General features: G+C 43.5%; 1 protein-coding gene across 1 annotated transcript in view; it reads left to right on the top strand.

Annotated features, from left to right (window-relative positions):
• Positions 1 to 20,257, top strand: part of LOC134438081 (rabphilin-3A-like) — a 51,273-nt gene that overhangs the window by 13,773 nt on the left and 17,243 nt on the right. The window contains exons 5-7 of the mRNA XM_063187668.1: positions 628 to 802; positions 7,380 to 7,592; positions 14,822 to 14,971. Coding sequence (XP_063043738.1) covers positions 628 to 802; positions 7,380 to 7,592; positions 14,822 to 14,971 — 538 coding nt within the window. The remainder of the gene's footprint in view (positions 1 to 627; positions 803 to 7,379; positions 7,593 to 14,821; positions 14,972 to 20,257) is intronic.

Below are 20,257 nucleotides of genomic sequence, written 5' to 3'. Positions count from 1 at the left end.
AAAAAAAATCAATGTTTCAACCCTATATATTCTAAGAAGAGGATAGTGTGCTACTATTTTCCATTCAAATCATTGTCCAAAAACTCATTTCTATGTTGAAAATGAAGCATAAAGTAGGCATCATATTTGTTGATGCTGATTAGAGCATCTGTCCTCTTTTGTAAGTCATGTTCGATGAAAGCATCTGCTAAATGTAGGCTACTATGCGGTAATTTAGTCTGTGACCATGAACGGATTATGATTCCATGAGCCCCCAGGCCAGACAACAAGAGAGGCCCCCCTCCATGGTTGTTAGTTTATAAAAAGATTCAGGGTTTTAGTCCAGACGTTAGGAACCCTATGCTGTTGAGAGTTGATGTTCTTGTTAAGAATGGAAATATAGAGTTTCAGGCCCCCCTTGGCTCGTGGCTCCCTGGGCTTGGGCCCAGCAGGCCTCTACAGTAATCTCTCCTTGTCTGTGACACGTTCATACCATCATGTGAAAACATCTGTTTCTGCATGGTGTGGAAGTGTTTGTAAGGTGTTTTGAATACGCACATCTGCCAAGTGTTATGTAATGGAATGTAAACTGTGACAACCTTCATTTCCACCTTAATGTGTAAACATCTGTTGTTGTTTGCACTGCAGGTGTGGAAGCGATCGGGCGCCTGGTTCTTCAAAGGGTTTCCCAAGCAGTTCTTGCCCTCGCCCATGCCCATCTCCAAGCAAAAAGCTCCAGCCACCCAGGCCACCGCTCCACCCCCCCAGAACCAGGCCTCTGCTGCTCCTACTGCCGCCTCCCAGCCCCCCTCAAAAGCTGCAGGTTTGCCATATACTGTAGACTTTGAACGCAAAATGCACAGGCATACAGCAGACCCTTTCCTGCATCCACACAAGCTCACACAACACACTATGCACTATGTTATACATGTAAAACACATGCATATCCAAATCACCTCAGATCCGTAGTCGAGCCATTGGAGCACACACACACACACACACACACACACACACACACACACACACACACACACACACACACACACACACACACACACACACACACACACACACACACACACACACACACACACACACACACACACACACACACACACACACACACACACACACACACACACACACACACACACACAGTTTATCTTATGCATGCAAAATACATGCACATACATTCAAGGACCAATGTTTTGCATTTCCAGATCCATAGCAAGCCATCGTAGCAGACTGAAGACATGCATATTTACAGGCTCTCACACTCACACTCATGCATACTGTAGATGTAAAAAGCTATTGCCAGCCATTGTTCTTGTCTCAGGGAAGAAAATAATGCACACAGAGACTTTACAGGACAAAATGACAACAATATCTCTCCCTCGCATGATTGCTGAAAGAATTATGAAGGGGGGGAAGATGCTTTCATGGCTATCTTTGTGTCCTCCAACTTGTCAACAAAGCAAAAAAAACAACAACAAAGAAACAAACAAACAAATAGATAAATAAATAAAAACAGAAATAGAGATCAGGCCTCATCTGCCACTCAAGTCATATGTAATCGGCTCGCAAAACACAAAAACAGATGTTTCTCACAACCTAGTGCACAGGTGACTCGTTTAGCGCTGTCATCACATTTCAGGTGTATAATTGACCCTGCTCTTCATCATCACAGAACGACAAACAGCAAGACAGCAAAACAGCAAAACAAAACGAGATGAAATGAGATGAGAGGCCTCAGGCTGTTAGGTAACCGGCCGCCCTGTCCGCTCTGCTATCTGTTTAAGGCATCAAAGCGGCACATGGCGAATGGCACGTTTTATTTTCCTTTTCTCTCTCTCTCTCTCTCTCTCTCTCTCTCTCTCTCTCTCTCTCTCTATCTCTCTCTATCTCTCTTTGATTAACTGCGACGGACATGTACAGCCGCAATAATGTTCATTTAATCTAATTGCGGGCATTATGTAGAAATGGAATTAGACAAAGCAGGGTTCTAGGCAGGTGATAATGCAGTCTGGCAATGGAAGTGAACAGTTGTATGAAGTGGAAGTAGAAGTGCTTACAGATGTAATTGCAATGCTAGTGGAATATTACATGTTTAAAAACAAATGACTGTAATAGTAGTGTCACAACAGTGTCATGGTCATGGATACGTAATAAACATTATGTCAATGACATAAATGTTTTCTGGTCATAAAAACTTGACATTGTTAGGGTTGTGGGTTCAAAAAATGAGAATGAATTCTCTGACTAAGGCACTCCAAATTAAAATGTATTTATTAATTTGACAAGTCCTACATGGACATATTAGTTAGGGTTGTTAGGGTTGCCTTTACCATAACCAAATGTCACTCAATGACAGCAGCCATTAAAAGCCATTTTTGACTTTGACTGTTTATGACATGTCCATGACTATGTAGCGACACTGTCATGTCATACTTATGATGCTGGCATCAAGTAAAGTGCTACCATCTATTTTCTCAAAGGGAAGAAAATGCACATTCTGTCTGAACCATTTCAGTCAAGAAACACAAGACAAGAATATAAATGAATTTCTTTTATTGAAATTATGAATTACATTTGGCGGTATAGCTCTGTTCGGAGGAACCCCCCTATTTCCATGAGCAGCATGGAAAAGCATTTAGTCAGGGGGCAGCAGCAGTTTAGGGAATTCTCATCCCAGCAGGACGAGAGATAACCCCCCATGAACAGAGCCAAGTGACGTGACAAGAGAACATGTCACATCATACACGACAAGGTGGAGTCGGGGAGCTGGTGGGTAGCAAAAACCGAGCAGCATACAGTTGAGAGGAATCGGATAGAATTTAAAAGGCGTGCCGAAGCTGTGTGGCCAATCGCTAGGGAAGAAAGATTATCAGCTGAGGGAATGCACCTGGATCAATTAGGAATTAATTAGATGAAGGGGAGGGCGACAAGCGTCTTGACTACCATGGCCTGGCCAGAACTGACGTTAGTACTTTAATTTACTCTCAAGTCAAGTCAAGTCAAGTCAGCTTTTATTGTCACTTTCTTCATGTGCACAGGTCATACAAGGAAAATGAAATTACGTTTGGAAGTTGCATAGTATACTCATGAAATGGGAAAGTTGAGTGAGCTCTGTATGATGTGAACAGGAGTCAGCAGGAAAGCGCTGGCTAAGCCACTCACAGAGAGCCACAACAAGCTAAACCGAAATGCCATGGTGCTTAAACGAGCGATATGCCACTTGAATAATGCACCAACCAAACGAGACAAGAGGATAACAGCGTGAGAGTGTGCCGTAATCTCATAATGCCTGGTCCATCTGATAAGGTATCTGGTTTTGGGATTTACAGCCCCCCTCCTTTACACACCAGCGATGCCATAATAGTGTAAGAAGGGATTACGACGCTGAAGAGGGTGAGTGGATTGGAGCTTATTGCGATGAGGTACCTGATGCAGAGAGTGATAAGGTGGTGGATTTGTCTGTTCTCTCTCTCTCTCTCTCTCTCTCTCTCTCTCTCTCTCTCTCTCTCTCTCTCTCTCTCTCTCTCTCTCTCTCTCTCTCTCTCTCTCTCTCTCTCTCTCTCTCTCTCTCTCTAACAGAGGTGGTTGCAGCCCCTGCCCAGTCACAACCTGCAAGTGAGTAGCCTGAACTCTGAACTCTGAATCTCAACTTCAGCCCAGCCAGTCGTATACACTACACTACCCATAAACGTGCAACATCTCCCACACTGTCAATAACGCTCGGGCTACGCTGCAGGACGTGTTAACGTTAAGTCAAGTTGCAACCAAAATGCATTGAAAAGAACCGGATGTTATTTTGGAATATTCACTGTGCTACTGTGCCTGGTGGTGTAGCCAGTTCCATTGATTATAGTGGAGGCTAATTGCTGTGCATCTAGTTAAAGGATAACTCCTGCCAATTTCGACATGCAGTTGTAGTGCTCACATTTTTTTTTCTTTCAGCCTTTTCCAAGATCCTGGTCATTGTAATGGGGGCAGTCGTTTGTTTACATGTTAAAAAAAACCTCTTGATTTATTCCCAATAACATCTAAAAGGTTATGCAACATCAGCAGACAACTAGCAAGCAGCAATACCTATTGGAATAATATTTGGGGTTATGCTTTTGTTGAGAAGTTTTTTTTTATTTAAACAAAGTCTGCCCCCATTAGAATAGCTCAGATCTCGGAAAGGGCTGAGCCGAAAAATGCAGCATCACCGGGTACTGACAAGTCAAGGGTACCGTGAGCAATACAACAGCATATTGAAATTGGAAAAAGTTATCCTTTAAATGTAGCCCCAGTGTTGCAGCCAGTAAGTTTAAATTACATAGGACATTCACAAGTTCTTCACAGTAACGAAAACAGTCAAGCAAGCTGGTTTCATGGTTCAAGGTGCTTTGGCAACCCCATATACACACAGACCTCCCTTGTGCACTCTGTAGGTAGGCCTTCACAGCAGCCTAAGCTAAGCAGTGAAAATGTCCAATTTCACCATTCTGCATTCAGGCAGGTTGTACCACCACACTGAAAGGAGAATTTCCGCCAAGTATTTAGTTCTTCAGCTTGCTAGCGGCATAACCGTTCCCGGGGCATAGCCCATGTGGAACCGACCGTACAACACAGCACATTATGAAACACACACAGGACACAGGAGGGTGAATGTAGACCTTGGGTTGCTGCGGGCATTTTTTTCCGAAACTCAGTTATGGTGTGACTTTGAGCCTGATTAGTATGATTATGTGAAACACCCGTTGTGCCGTCGAAGTTCTGTCGAGATTGGCTGAGTCGTCGAAGTGAGCTGCCAGTAACCTATAGTCCTAAACCAGGAGCACTGTGTTCTGTAGCTCATCTTGATGGGAGGGCCATATCGACAGGACTGAACAAAGGCAAAGAAGATTTTGCAGCCCTCTCATGCAGATGTTATTATCGACAATCCCATTCACTGTTTTCTGAAAAAAGGCTTAACTCGTTAAGTCACTGCGTTATCAATTTGCTGTTAGCAGAAATGACCAAGTCGTTGTGCATTACTAAAGGCCCTGTGATATGTCATAGTATTGTAGTACTATGGTAGTTAACTTTTCAATGACTATTACAGTGTGTCACTGGAGGTACGGCGTGCATTAAGGAGCTAACTACATCATACTGTAAAAACATGCTATGACATCGCTGAGTCTTGATGTACAGATTAAGACATGGTCATGGTCATAGTCATGAGAGGCTTTGCAGGAAAGGGTTAAAGGTACACCGTTTCATATTTTTAGTAGTTTATTTCCAGAATTGATGCTGCCCATTCAGAAATGTTACCTTTTTCATGAATACGTACCACCACCATCAAATTATATTTGTTATGACTAGAAAAATTTTACTTTTCGGACATGAAAAGGGGGATCTTCTCCATTTTGAATTTCCAGCAATAGACATTTCTAGCAACAAAACTTACTATACTTTGGTCATACTAGTAAGTTTATATTCATTTATTATAGTAGATATTCGTGAAAAGATCAAATTTGGCAAGAGGCAGCACAGTTCCAATGAGCAGCATTACTGCACCCACACTGGCCATCATCCTACATAGTGCACTTTTAAACAAGGCACATTGCACAAAAGAGGGGCACACCTTCCATAGGCTGGCTGCTGGTTGGACGGTCTGCCAGCCAGCTGACTGCAGGCAGCTGTGATGAATTAATGCTTGTTTTATATGCCCGTAAAATGGGAATGGAGCGTGGAAAGATGAGATGATGAGATAACGCAAAGAGAACAGTGCATGAGTGAGTGAGTGCGTGAGTGACTCAGTCGCTTCCGGGCAATGGCTTTATAGAGTAGGGCCAGCACTTAAAGTGTTGAATTTGAACTCTTTAAGTGTTGTATTAGCACTGCATGGATGAAGCATGAAATGACAATAGTGAGATAATACAAAAAGGAAGTGTGACTGAGTGGGTTAGCTGCCGGGCATCGTGCTGGTTGGGGGACTCTGTGAGAGTAGAGAGTACTGTCTTTTAGAGAGTAGAAACAGCTCTTTGAATGTTAAATGTTGACTGTAACTGTTCAATTAACACTGCATGAATGGAGCGTGCGAAGACGGTGGGGAAGTGTGAGTGAGTGAGTTGTGAGAGGGTGACTTTGGTCGGGGACTGCGTTTTTTCCGCGCTATTTCAATTCTTACATGTAGAAAGTATTACCAACACTGGGTGAAATCTGAACTCTCAAAGTGTTTAGTTAGCACAGCATGAATGGAGCGTGAAAAGACAGTGGTAATTAAAGCAAAGAGAGGAGTGAGTGAGGCCGAAGTGGGTCACTGCCAGACCTTGGTGTTGGTTGGGGACTGCGTTGTTTTTCAGTGTTATTTCAACACTTGTAGATAGCGCAGACACAATTACATTTAACTCTTCATGTGTTGAATTAACACTGACTGCAAAATGATCTGCCATGATGTGCTTTTCCATCCCATTCCATGCTGTCCTGTGCTATGATATGCTACTATGCTGTGCTGCTGTGCTGTGCTGTGATGTGTTGTGCTATGTTCTGTTATACTGTGCTGTGCTGTGCCATGCTGTGTTGTGCTGTGCTGCACTGCGCTGTGCTTTATTGTGCTGTATTGTGCTGTACTGTGCAGTGCTTTGCTTTATTGTGCTGTGTTGTGCTACAGTATGTTATGCTGTGCTGTGCTGTGCTGTGCTGTGCTGAGCTGTGCTGTGCTGTGCTGTGCTGTGCTGTGCTGTGCTGTGCTGTGCTGAGCTGTGCTGAGCTGTGCTGCGCTGCGCTGGTGCAGTGCTCAGTAATGCATGTAGGTCAAAGACTCAGCTGAACCTCCAACTCGCTTCACCAAACATCAAGCTCTTCCACCAACACACACAGTAGGGTGCAGGAGACTAGTTTCTTCTTGGCAGTGTGTGTGTGTGTGTGTGTGTGTGTGTGTGTGTGTGTGTGTGTGTGTGTGTGTGTGTGTGTGTGTGTGTGTGTGTGTGTGTGTGTGTGTGTGTGTGTGTGTGTGTGTGTGTGTGTGTGTGTGTGTGTGTGTGTGTGTGTGCGTATGTGTGTGCCTGTGTATACAGTAGAGATGCACCGGATCCTAGATCCGGTTCCGGATCCGGCAGGATATAGGGTTTTTCACAGGATCCGGATCCGGTTCTAGGATCCAGGATCCGGTAGCCGAGGCTTTTCAGTCAAAATAGTTTGAGCAAACGTGATAAAAAGGGCCCACGTTTGTGAGTAGGCTATGTGTTTCAACCCTTTCGTAGGATCCGGTATCCGGTTCCGGATCCGGCAGGATCTTAAGCAGTGGATCCGGTATCTGGCAGGATCCTAAAAATCAGGATCCGGTGCATCTCTAGTATACAGTATCTGTATATTACTACTACTAATACTATTAATACATCTATCCCCATCTGTCCATCCACCCCTAACAGCCACAGAGTCGCCAGGCCGTGCTGCTGCTGCTGGCTACCCCCCTGTGGCCTCCAAGCCTGCCCTGGCCCCCAAGCCCGCGGTGGCTCCAAAGCCTGTGGCCGAGCCCTACATGGCGGCGGCGGCCGGAGACAACAGCCCTGTGGTGGTGAAACGAGCGGTTACCGTCCAGAGCTCCAGGCCCCCACCGGGACCAGCAGCGGCAACCCCGCAGGGTGAGTTCAGAAACAGAGGTCTGCTACAGATTACAGTTTTTTTGGTCAGCTCTTGTAATATACAGTAATGAAATATAAGGGCAGTCATGGGTAAGCGGTTAGAGTGTCAGACTTGTAGCCCAAAGGTTGCCGGCTCCCGACCCGCCAGGTTGGTGGAGGTAGTAATTAACCAGTGCTCTCCCCCATCCTCCTCCATGGCTGAGGTACCGGCCTGTCGCACTGCTTCCTTTTGGGCACCATTGGAGGCTGCCCCCTTGCACGAGTGAGGCATGAATGCAATTTCGTTGTTTGCAGTGTGCATTTGTGTGCTGTGGAGTGCTTTGTCACAATGACAATGGGACTTGGAGTTTCCTAGCTGGGCTTTCACTTTCACTTTCACTTTCACTATAATATAATATAATATAATATAATGTAATATAATACAATATAATATAATATAATATACCTGTAATATAGTATTATATAATATAACATAATATAATTTAATATACACGTAGGCCTAATATATATGCAAGCATAGCACATTTTAGTGCTGCTTCTAAAGCACACAACGGCAACAGACCACAGCTCTGTGGTGGTAAAACGGTCAGTCACCGTCCCGAGCTCCAGGCCTTCACCTGGATTACCATCCCACCAGCAGGGTGAGTCCTGGCCTGGGCACAGGCTCAGTTATGAGGACGAATATTACACCGAATATGGGCAATTCTGAGTAGGCTCAGACTATCAGAATATGTTCAATATTTAATGTGCTACAGATGACATCATTTTTTGTCAGTCCTTATTACAAAATAAAATATACTGCATGTAATATATTTTCTGCATATGCTAAGCCTAAGGCATTGCAGTGCTTCTAAAGCACATTGCGGCAACAGACAACGGCCACGGTGGTGGTCAAACAGGCCCTGCCGTGGCATCCCCCGCTCCCCAGCAGGGTGAGTGCCGGCCTGGGCACAGGCTCAACGGTGTCACACTGGCAGCCCGGCAGCTTTGGCTGCACTGGCCAGCAGGGTCAGCAGCCAGAGCGGCCATGTACTCACAAACGCTGACATGAGGAGAAGGGAGCGGAACGGAGTGGGGTGGAGTGGAGTGGAGTAGGGCAGGAGAGTGCAATGCACTAGCAGCAAAGAATCCACACAAACTAGTGTCGCCTCTTCATGCAGATGGGCCCGCCGGCGAGATGGGCCCAGCCACTGTTTGCTGAAAAGGCACAGCGAAACTATAACAACATGGCTGACATTACGGAGGACCTTAAGTAACAGATTAAGACTCGGTCATTACAATTTTGGTGACCATCAGGTTATAATGGAGGCTTTGCGCAAAGTTGCTGATATAGAGAGCCGTCAGCCAATTGAGATTTGGGTTTAAGAAGACTTTATGTGAGAGTCGACTCGCACCATTGTTTTACTGACACGAGGAGGGATGGAGAGAGGGCTGGAGTTGAGTGGTGTGGTTTGGTGTAGTTTGCAATGCACTAGCACTACAGAATCATTAAGCTTTCGGCACACACTGTAGTTTAAACTTGCTGAAATACAGAGTTTGGGTGATGGAGAATTGGGGTTCTGGGAGATTTTTTTTTCTGTGAGTCGCACTGTCAGGGAGTGAAATGCCCCAGCATTAAAGAGTTGTTAAGAAAAAAGGGCTTTGGTCACACACAGTATTTTAAACTTGCTGACATACTGTTCAGACTGTTCAGGCTGTGGACTTTTGGGATCAAGAAGAATTTGTCTGAGAGTTATACTTTTGTTTTACTGTAGGTATAAGGTTTTTTTTCCGCAAATGCTGGCTTGGGGAGAGAAGAGTGGATTGGACTAAGGGAGTGCAATCCACCAGCACTACAATGAAGAGTCATTCCGAAAAAAAAATACTTTGGTCACACACAGCAGTTTAAACTTGCAAAAATAAAGACGGTGTGCAGACGACTGTCTTTGAATTTGTACTGTTGTTTTAGGTCTGATGAATTTGTCTCTCCTCAAAAGAGAGCTAAAAATATCTTTTTTCTCTTTCCATTTTCCCCATGCCTCTTGTGAGTCCTTGCATACAAAATGCATGTGCAGTTATGTAAATCCAGAGTACACACCCCTGAGAGTAACGGACCACAGAAGCCAGAATACTCAACTGAAGCCAGGGGGGGGGGGGGGGGGGAGGGGGGGGGGGGGGGGGGGGGGGGGGGGGGGGGGGGGGTGCGGGGGGGGGGGGGGGGGGGAGGGGGGGGGGGGGTTGCATCAATTGCCTTTTTATTTGCGCAGATGTGTTTCGCCGTGTGCCTTCCTCAGTGATACAACTAAAAAGACACATGATGCAAGGTGCGCCCCTTTTTTGTTATATTTGAGGCTATCATTTGGGCTAGCGCCCTCAAAGTAATAAATGAACAAACACTGAGTGAAGCCTGCTCCTAGCTATGTACAATTGACTTCATTGCTATCTTGGCCATTTTCTCATCTGTTCTGTTCGCCAGTCTTAGTGCAAGCTCCAACAAAATGAATATTATTAGCATTGTAAATAAAATATTCAAGGTGAGCGCTGGAGACGCCATCGTCAATCCTGCGCAAGGTTTGCTGTCGACAGATGACCTTACAAGCACCGTCATCGAAAAGCAAACCCCCCTCCACTGCTTGCCCTCTGTGGACTTAAACACTAAACATTATTGGGTTTTGCTGGACCAGTGAACCACGTCACAGTCAGTCCCACCCACTTGGTTTCCCATTTATAGAGTGAGAGCTGCTGCCTGGCTTTCACACCAAGCCCACACACAGGGAAGCTGATGGGGGACGGGATGGGACAAAAGGGTCACTTGTCTCGGGCCCAGCGAGAGAAGAGAAACCCAGAATTGTGTTCTCTTAAATTGTATGTATTGACATTGGGGCCCTTTTGGATGACTTTGCTCTAGGTCCCAGCCAAAGTTGGCTGCGGCCCTGCTCACACACACACACGCACACGCACACGCACACGCACACGCACACGCACATACACATACACACAAACATACACACACACGCGCGTGCGTGCTTTGGTCTGGCATAATTCCCATGTAGTCAGGAAGTCTTCAGAGCTGAGATCAGCGGGCATCCTTCAAATGCCGACCACAGAACAGAACAGAGCTACAAGTAATCGGATGACAGATTCCAATGACGAATGCATTAGCATTTGTTTTTCACCGGAAATTAAGTATAAATAGATTGCCCTGACTGAGTCCAAAATTCAAAATTCCAGTTTTCAGGAAGTCCTCTGCAGGCAAGACCAGAGGGCATCTTTCAAATGCCTACCCTACCACAGAACAGAGCTACTGTAAAAGCAATCGGATGACTGATTCCAATGACGAATGTGCAGTGTTATTTTACTGGTGCCTACTGTACCTTTTAATGCAAAACCAGAACCAAGCCTAGACTGATTGTCCAGACTGACTTGTAGGCATAATGCAATAATAATAATAATAATAATAATTGTATTTGTATAGCACTGTGTCATACAAGGCATGTAACTCAAAGTGCTTAACAAATGGGAAAAAACATTGTTAGAGATAGATTTAAAAGGAGAGGTATAGAGGAGAGGCAGAAAAAGCAGGAAGGCAGAGGAAGAAGAGATAGACAGAGAATGTAGAGTCATAAGGTCAACGTAGGTTAGGACCAGGATTCTTAGATGTGTAAGGTCCATAGTGGTTGGGCCTATCATAAGTCATAGATAGTCACACAGAGATTGGGCGCTCAGGTGCGGCCCCTGGTGGCATCAGGGGTGAGGAAAAACTCCCTTTCGCTTGATTCATAGTTTGTGAGGGGAAAAAAAAAAGCTCAGTGAGGTCTGAGAAAAAAGACCCCCTGTAGTCAGGAAGAAACCTCAGGCAGAGACCAGCGGCCACCTAGGGGAGCCCCCTGCCAGGGCTGGATTGCGAGTAGTAAGGGCGCTGCGGCGGCTGGGACACTATGACGCCTTGGCAGCTAGGAGTTGGCAAGGATGAAGAGGTGGGTCTTCAGCTGCTTCTTAAAGGAGTCGACGGAGGTGGCTGATCGGATCTCGATGGGGAGGGCGTTCCATCTCTTGGGCGCATAGCAGGCAAACGCGGCGTCGCCGATCTTCTTCTGCGGGGGGGTGGGGGTCCTTAGCAGCTTGGCATCAGTGGACCTGAGAGCTCGAGCAGGGGCATAAAAAGAGCGCATGTCTGAGATATAGCTAGGGGCAAGTCCATTTAATGCTTTAAATACTGTGAGCAGAATCTTAAAGTCGATTCTGTATGAGACAGGTAACCAGTGCAGGTCTGCCAAGACAGGAGAGATGTGCTCTCTCATTCTGGTTCTTGTTAGGATTCTTGCCGCAGAATTTTGAATGAGTTGCAATTTGTCAATTAATTTTTTTGGGAGACCAGAGAAGAGAGCATTGCAGTAGTCTATCCTACTGGTGACAAAGGCATGAATAAGTTTCTCAGCGTCTTGTCGGGGGGCCAAGCCGCGCACTTTGTTGACATTTCTAAGATGGAAAAAAGCAGATTTTGTTATCTTGTTGATGTGAGGCTCAAAGCTCAAATCCGAGTCTATGACCACACCTAGGCTAGTAACCTTATCTTTAATGTGTATGCTTAGGTCACCTAGGCTTGAGTGGAGTTTTGCACGTTTTTTCTTAGGCCCAATGAGCAACACTTCAGTTTTATCTTCATTTAATTTTAGGAAGTTACTGTTCATCCAATCTGTAATGGCAGACATGCATTTAGTCAAGGCATGAATGGCAGTGGTTTGGCTAGGCTCGACAGAGATATATAGTTGAGTGTCATCGGCATAGCTATGAAAATCAACATTGTGCTCTCTGATGATGGAGCCCAGGGGCAACATATAGAGAGAGAAGAGGAGAGGGCCCAAGCAACTACCCTGAGCAACTCCAAAAGGCACATCATACTTGTTGGAGACGTATTCTCCGATGGTGACAAAAAACTGTCTTCCTGTAATATATGTTTTGAACCACTCTAAGACGTGACCGGACAAGCCTACCCAAGATTCAAGGCGGTCAATTAGTATGTTGTGGTCTATCGTGTCAAAGGCGGCACTGAGGTCGAGGAGGATAAGTGCTGAAACTTTGTTTGCGGCAGTGTTGAGCCTGTTGAGCAATGCCTGTTGAGCAATGTCACATCTCATGCAGTAGGCCAATAGATGGACCCAGGTGAAGAGGATCATGATAGAAAACTAGATTTAGGCTACTTGTAGTAGGACACACAGCATTCAGCAGTATTGGCTGAAAATGTGACGCATGAGTTAAGCCATTGTTGGAATGCAAAATTAGGAATTCATTAATGAATATCCAAATGACTGAGTCATCAGAGATCTTGGTTAATCAGGTGGCACAGTAATGTGGCACAAGAATCAAGCATTTTTTGAAATTCAAGATTAGAATATTATCAATGACTATCAAAGTTCAAGAGAGTCCTTGTGCACAAGCCCTCAGCAATGCAGGTGCAGGTGTGAGGCAGGAGAAGGTGAACAATGAACAAAATTCAAAAGACACCGCACACTGCTTACTGTTAAGAGCGAACCTGATGACGCACTGGGCGAAACGCTCCGAATAATTAAATAAGAAAAAGAACAGTAAGCAGTGTGCGATGTCTTTTGATTTTTTTTTATATATATATATATATATAAAATTTTATTTTTTACTTAGTCATGGTATCACAAACATGTCTTTTGAATTTTGTTCATTATCAATGACTACCTTCATGAATCTAAGAAGCTGTTTAAACGTAAATGGATGTACACGCAATTGAAAACATGCATTGCATGGTTTTCCAACTCAGGGCTGAGTTTCTCAAAAGAGAAGTTGTTAGCCTGTTAGCAACTTCGGTAGTTGTCAATGGGAAAATGCATTGAAAACAACAAAGTAGCTAATGTAGTAAGCAACTTTGGTTTCGAGAAATTCACCCCTGGTTTTAAAAATATCCCATTTAGTGGACGACAGCCACTTCAACTTGAAATCTGGTATTTATTCTGTTCCATATTGATATAATTCTATTGATCAGCCAAAGAAATAGGCTACATCACACCCATTCTCAAGTCTTTATTTCTTAACAATGTTACTGCAGCTGCACTCCACTCATTTTTCTGCAGTAAAAGTTGAGAAAGCCTCATTTATGGAACCCAAAAGTGGGAATACCAATGCACCACTGCATCCCCCTCTCCGGCACCTATGGAACATATACAGTATATATATGGTGTTGTATTTACTATAGAGTTTGAGAATAACAGACCAACAAGTTGGATCAAAACAGCCAGCGTCCACTGCACACTATAAACAAACACACTGTTTATAAAGGTGTATGAAAGGTAAACATAATGTTGCTTGAGGAGCAATAATGTTGCAGAGTCTCTCTGCTCTGCTCCAACCTGCCATGCTCTGCTGCATAAAATAAACAAATAAAACACATGCTACTGTCAGTCACTAATATATGGTTGTACTAAATGCTGTATTCAAAATGAAATGTGGAACAACAAATCAAAAGCCTGAACAAAAGCAAGATTTCTAAGTCTATAATATGCCGGTTAAAAAATACAAACAAATGAAACCACAAATGATGTTACACTGACATAGGCCTACCAAGCCTGAGAGGCAAAGAGGCATTACACTTTCTGAGTAAAAAAAGAAAGAAATGTTTTATATAATCTGTATACTGTTTTATATAATCTTATTTTCCGTTCTGATTTCACCAATCTAATAAATGTTTTTTAATGCATTTTTTGACTGTTCAAAACGAAGGTTATGTATATAACCATGGTTCTATGAGTTCCGGATGTCCGCCAGGCGGTGCTTTCAGCACTGAATGTTCATCACCTGCATGCAAGCATGTGATGAACATTCAATACTGACAGCACCACGTGGCGGTCAGAGGGAACAAAATAGAACCCCTTAGCACAGAGCCCTCTGGTCCTGGTGCTTTCCCTGTGACGGTTACGTTTTTAGGGCCTTTTATGCCTTTAATGGATAGGACAGTATGAGATGGTGATAGCAGATAATGAGTGGAAGAGAGAGACGGGGGAGGCTTGAGAAATGACCTCAGGCCGGATTCGAACCCCAGTCCATGGCATAGTAGTAGTATGGTGCCAAAGGCCGGCTAAGGCCAGCAGCTTCATTTAAAAAAAAAAATGTGCAGAGGCAAATGGGGTTGATGCATTTTTGATCATAAGCCAACACGGTGCTTTCAAACCCTAACTGGAATGTGTTTCCCTTGACTCCTCCGGTTCTCTTCTTCTCTTGTGCAGAGTCCGACCCGGTGCTCGGTGGCTATGCAGCTGGCGGCCTCCAGCAGACAGCCAGGCAGCCGGCTTCCTACAACCCCCCGGCTGCTGCCCGCCCACCACCACGCCAGGAGGAGGACGAGGACGTCAACGACTACGACTCCGATGAAGGAAGTAAGGACACGTTTTTATAGGCTTACGTATATTGTTGCTTTGATGACAAGAGGCTAACTCTGGTACAATTCATGAAATGGCAACATTTATGCTTTAATTGTACATGGTCCCTAATAAATTGAAACTGAAATTGAAACTGATCATCCTAAGGACCTAGTAGGCCCATAACACTTCACTTATACAGACAGTCACTAGGCATGGCTAATATGTGAGCCCTAGATAAAGGGTTACCACATGAATGTGATGTAGGCCTACTGTATGACCTTTACCCACTATTAAAGTTTGACTTGTTAAGTAGGCTCAAAAGTAATCACAAATAAGAATCATTATGTAGGCCATTGTGAGTAGGCCAACAAATAGGTTCAGTGGGATTGGATAAAATAGTGGAGCATGTTTTATAACTGTCCCAGATGTGTCTGCCACAGATGATATCGTTTTTGTTTTTTTTGTCAGCCCTTATACGCATACCCATATGCTAAGACTGCACTGCTTTTCAAGCACATCCCATGCATTCGTTTCACTAATGAGTAACATACAGTATAGGCATGGGGCACAGAGACAGCATTTATGAAAACACCTGGGATTCCTGGTCTCACCTTTTTTCACATTTCATCCTTTTCTCTTCCCTTTTTGTGTGACTGCTTTGAGATAACGATGCTGAGTCGTTTTCGTCCTCCTATGAGTACAGAAGGCATTGAGCTAGGATAGTTAATAATAAAACATTCCATCCTTTCATTAGAAGGGACGCGTCACCATCACGAACTGAGGGCTAGGGCAATTAAAGTGCCCGGCGTTCCGCTGGAATGAAAGACTGCGTATGAAGAGCCCATCTGTTGTGCTGCTTCATCTGCCTTGGGAGTTCATACTGTATAACCATATTTCATACAGCACTTAGCTGTTGTCCTCAATAAAGCAGCACTGTTAATAGTCGTAAACGCAACGCCCCCTTTCAGAGGCACTCATTAGGGAGATCAGTCACTGCGTCTAGGGTTATTAAAGGTAATCATGATGTTTATGGCCAGGGCCGGATTAATGCACAGGCTGGATATGGCTGCAGCTTAGGGGGCCCCACCTTCCAGGGTGCCTCTGATTGGCCAAAAGTGGACAATTGCAGAATTATGGCAAAATGCAATAATGAAATATTCATTTGTCATTTGGAGTACAGTTGCTAGACACATTACCCTGCTCAGGATTATGACACTGTCTATGTGAATTTGTCACGAAATTTGCCTTCCAGGTGACCCCACAGCAACTTGTAGCCAAGGGGCCCCAGGACATCTTAATCCGGCCCTGTTCATGGCAATGGTGACTGGTCATTGACAGTAAATAGAATGGACGCCAAATCAACGCTATTTGCCATTCAACGCTTTGAAGCCAGATTTGGGAACATTCCAACTTACATTCCACCTTAGCAACGCCAAACGCAGGTGCTGATTGGACAACAACAAGACTTCTAACGGTCAATCAAACCATGTTCTGATGCTCATTGGTCAATTTAACTTTTAATATCTCTCTAAAATAAAACATCACCACAAAAAATCACCACCCTGGTAAGTTGGAGAGCAAGGGGACCTACTAGTTGAGCGAAAAATGATCCCCCTGGAGTGGCATTTAAGGGAGATACAGGGTTTTATGTCTCTCATAGGAATGAATGGGATTTGGCCATTTTTTGGTCTTTTTGGGTCCAACCTTGGCTCCAACTTGGCTTCAACAATGAAATAGAATTTTGGCCTCCATTTACTCTCAATGGTGACTGGTTGGGGTCAGTCAGGACAACAGGAAGCAGTGCTAGCAGTATAGTGATAGAGTTTATTTGCCCTGAGGGAATTTGAGAAATACGAATAACAAGTAATAAGGCACAGATCAGGAGAACATGTTCACTTGTATAATGTCATATCTGAGACAACAAATTGGCCAGGAATGTGGTACATACGAGTACTGTGGGGCCTTTGGTGGTGAAACCTTCAAAGTTATTCATTAAAGAGATCAGGCACTCCATGTAGAGATATTTAAAGGTAATTATGATGTCTATGGCTTTGTTGACTGGTGGGTTCAATCAGGGCAGCATCAGTGGTGGTAGGGTCAGGACTAACAGTACAGGTATTTTATGTGTTCTGAGGAAAACTGAGAAATACTAATAACAGGTAATAACATACAAATCAAAATAGCATTTCCACTGTAAAATGTCTAGAGAGGATTATGAGAAGTCAGTTCCATTTACACAACCAGGGTCTGCGCCAGCATCCACCCTCTGGGTGGTCCAGGTAATGTCAAAATACAGTATACTGTAGGCCTATACAGACGCATACGAGTCAACATTTCAGGCACAGGCAAGGATGGATGCAATAAATCTTGCTGTAATATGCCATGAACTCTCTTATCTTCTTCTTTGAAATGTCATTCGCTGCCAAGCGCATTGCACTGTGCTGCATGCTCTTTGTGAATTCCTGACAGGCAATAGCAGCGGGCAGCCTGTAGAAAAGGAAGTAAGGAAGCATAGATATTTTGTTAAGATAAAAAGTTCACTGTAAAACATTGCAGCCAGATGAACGTAAAGAAGTACTGCTGCCTTAAGTATGTACCGGTAAGTTAACTCAACTTGAGACTTAACTCAATTTCAGGCTTTCTCAAGTTGAGTTAACTTACAAACTTAAGGAAGCAGGGCAACTTACTTTTTTACATTTAACTTGCTGCAATGTTTTTCAGTGTAGTTGCCTATAACATTTCTGGTTCATCTCGGGTTGAGCTAGAGATAGACAGCTCTGTAAGACGGAAAAAATGGTTTGTGGGTTGCTCAAAGGCAATTACTCAAAGGCAACAACAATGAAGCTTTCACATTATGGTGATGCTTGACAGTGTTAAAACTGATTATGATGAGAATGTTCTTGTTGTTGATGATGATGATGATGATGATGATGGTGATGGTAATGATGATGATGATGATGATGATGATGATGATGATGATGATGATGGTGGTGGTATTGTTGGTGATGTGATTAAGGCGATGATGATGAAATGTTGTTGCCCTGTTTTGCTCTGGAGACTGGCAGTTTCATTTAGTCTGGTTACCGTGAAATGAGCTCCTTTGACGCCCTTATCAAGACCTGTCAGAAGTGATCCTTCTCCTAACAACACTGACCTCACGCAAACTCTCTGTGAAAAAAGAACAATTATGTCACATGCTGGTTGCCTGAGTGGTGACCTAGCTCCTGGGTGTGGACTGGAAGAAATGAAGAAGAGCAGGGCTCGAATAGAGTAGACTAGAACAAACTACAACACAATAGAATAGAATAGAATAGAATAGAATAGAATAGAATAGAATAGAATAGAATAGAATAGAATAGAATAGAATAGCATACAAGAGAGTAGAATAGAATGCAAAGCCTTTCTTTTCAGTATGCAAGTTCAATTCAAAGATTCAAAAGTGCAATGAGATGCAAAGTACCATGCGATCCAATACCATTGAATAACTACTAGGAATACAAAATGAGTTTAATTATTCTACATAGTATTGGGTTGAATATGAAACATAAATTTGTGAAAGATTAATCTCAAGCCCTGTCTTACATTTTAGCTCTGCATCGGCATTTCATTAAAATTGATCTTTAGAGAGCACACAAAGCAGAGATTATTACGTGATTTGAATCATTTTACTTCTCATAGTAGGCATGTTTTTTTTTTCATTTTTCATTAAGGACATTTTATTGCAGAGATGGGCACTGGGCTTACTGTATTGATAGAGCCATCTCCCACTGATAAAATACCTGTCTTTCAAACCACCCCTACTACCTCCCCAATAGTCTAGAGCAGGGCTATTCAATTAGAATTTAATTTGGGCCAAGACCTTAAGTTGGGCCGCACATGTTCAGCAGTCAATGACGGGTGATAATAGCACTTTTCAACCACTAAAAGCTAGCCTTAATCTTAACATTGAATGTTCAATGTAGCCTAAAAGGCAAGCCAGAGATTCACAACACAGAAGAATCATTCATTAGTGACACTATCGGGAATTGATATATGTGCATTGGCCTACTGAGTGACCAACTGTAACTTCAGCTTGTATTTTTTTAGCCATATGAACACTACTGCCAGACACCCCATCTTTGTAGAAGGATCTTTGAAGTGAGTTGTCAAGCCTGTGAAGCTGCTTTCTGATGCCCCTTCAATATTTTTCCCACTTGACTCGGTAACACTTTACTTGACATGTTCCTGCATAACACATTCATAGCAGCTGTTATAACGTCTGCACGAAGCATTCATAATTGTTTCATGACCCATTCATACCAAGCCTTTCATGAACCTAGCGGACGGAAGGACAGCAACTTGTCAAAAATAAAAGTTAAACAAAGCAGCATTGCAGGTTTTGTTCTGAACCCTAATTGATTACTGATTTTCACAAATTAATGTCAATTTTGCCTTCCATGTCTATGAAAGGTTTGGTATGAATGTCTTATGAAACAGTCTTGAATCATTCATGCAAAGTGTATAACAGCTGCTATGAATGTGTTATGCAGCGACACGTCAAGTAAAGTGTAACCCTTGACTCTAGCTACTACAAGCGTGGACTTGTGCCCGCTGTCTTGTCCCGCCTAACTGCATTATTCCCCAGCTTGACGTCACACTTCTTTCGTTCACATGTATGATACGGAATTTGTACAACGTCAAAGGTTTCATTTCTTTTAAGAGCAAAACTGCTAGATGCCACCTCTGTGTTGCATGAACACGCCTGTCAAATCTGTGTAACGTTTATGACGCCGGTTTCGTAAGCATGTCATTACATTGTCATAATAGTGTCATGGCATAGTTATGCATGTGTCATAGACATTATGTCCATGTCATAAACATTTTATGACTGTTGGCCTTAAAGGAACAGTCCACCCTTTTTTGATTTTCACATATTTGCAGTATTTCCCAGCATTATTCTTGAATGTGCATATAATTTTCGTCTATGTGTTTCCATTGCCTAGTTTAACAGTATAGCCAAATTAAGTGTAGCAATGCAAGTCTATGGGGGCAAACAAAACATAATCAGATGTACTTATAAAGTACTTTAAAATCAATGTAAAATTCACCAGAGTGCTAAACAGCTATTTAATCCTGTCCTGTAATCACTTGTGGCTTGATGCTAATGCCCCCATTCACTTCCAGTGATTATGCTAAGCTATGCTAATAATTCTGATCAAATAAATCTAATTACTGAAAAAAACTGAGAAGAAAATGATATGCACATTCATGAGTAATGCTTGGAAATACTGCAAATATGCGAAAATCAAAAAATGTTTCTTT

Source organism: Engraulis encrasicolus, chromosome 21 (genome assembly GCF_034702125.1).
Source record: "Engraulis encrasicolus isolate BLACKSEA-1 chromosome 21, IST_EnEncr_1.0, whole genome shotgun sequence".
NCBI classification, from domain to species: Eukaryota; Metazoa; Chordata; class Actinopteri; order Clupeiformes; family Engraulidae; genus Engraulis; species Engraulis encrasicolus.
Note: the sequence above shows the minus strand (reverse complement) of the source record. Positions and strands in the feature narration are given on the sequence as shown.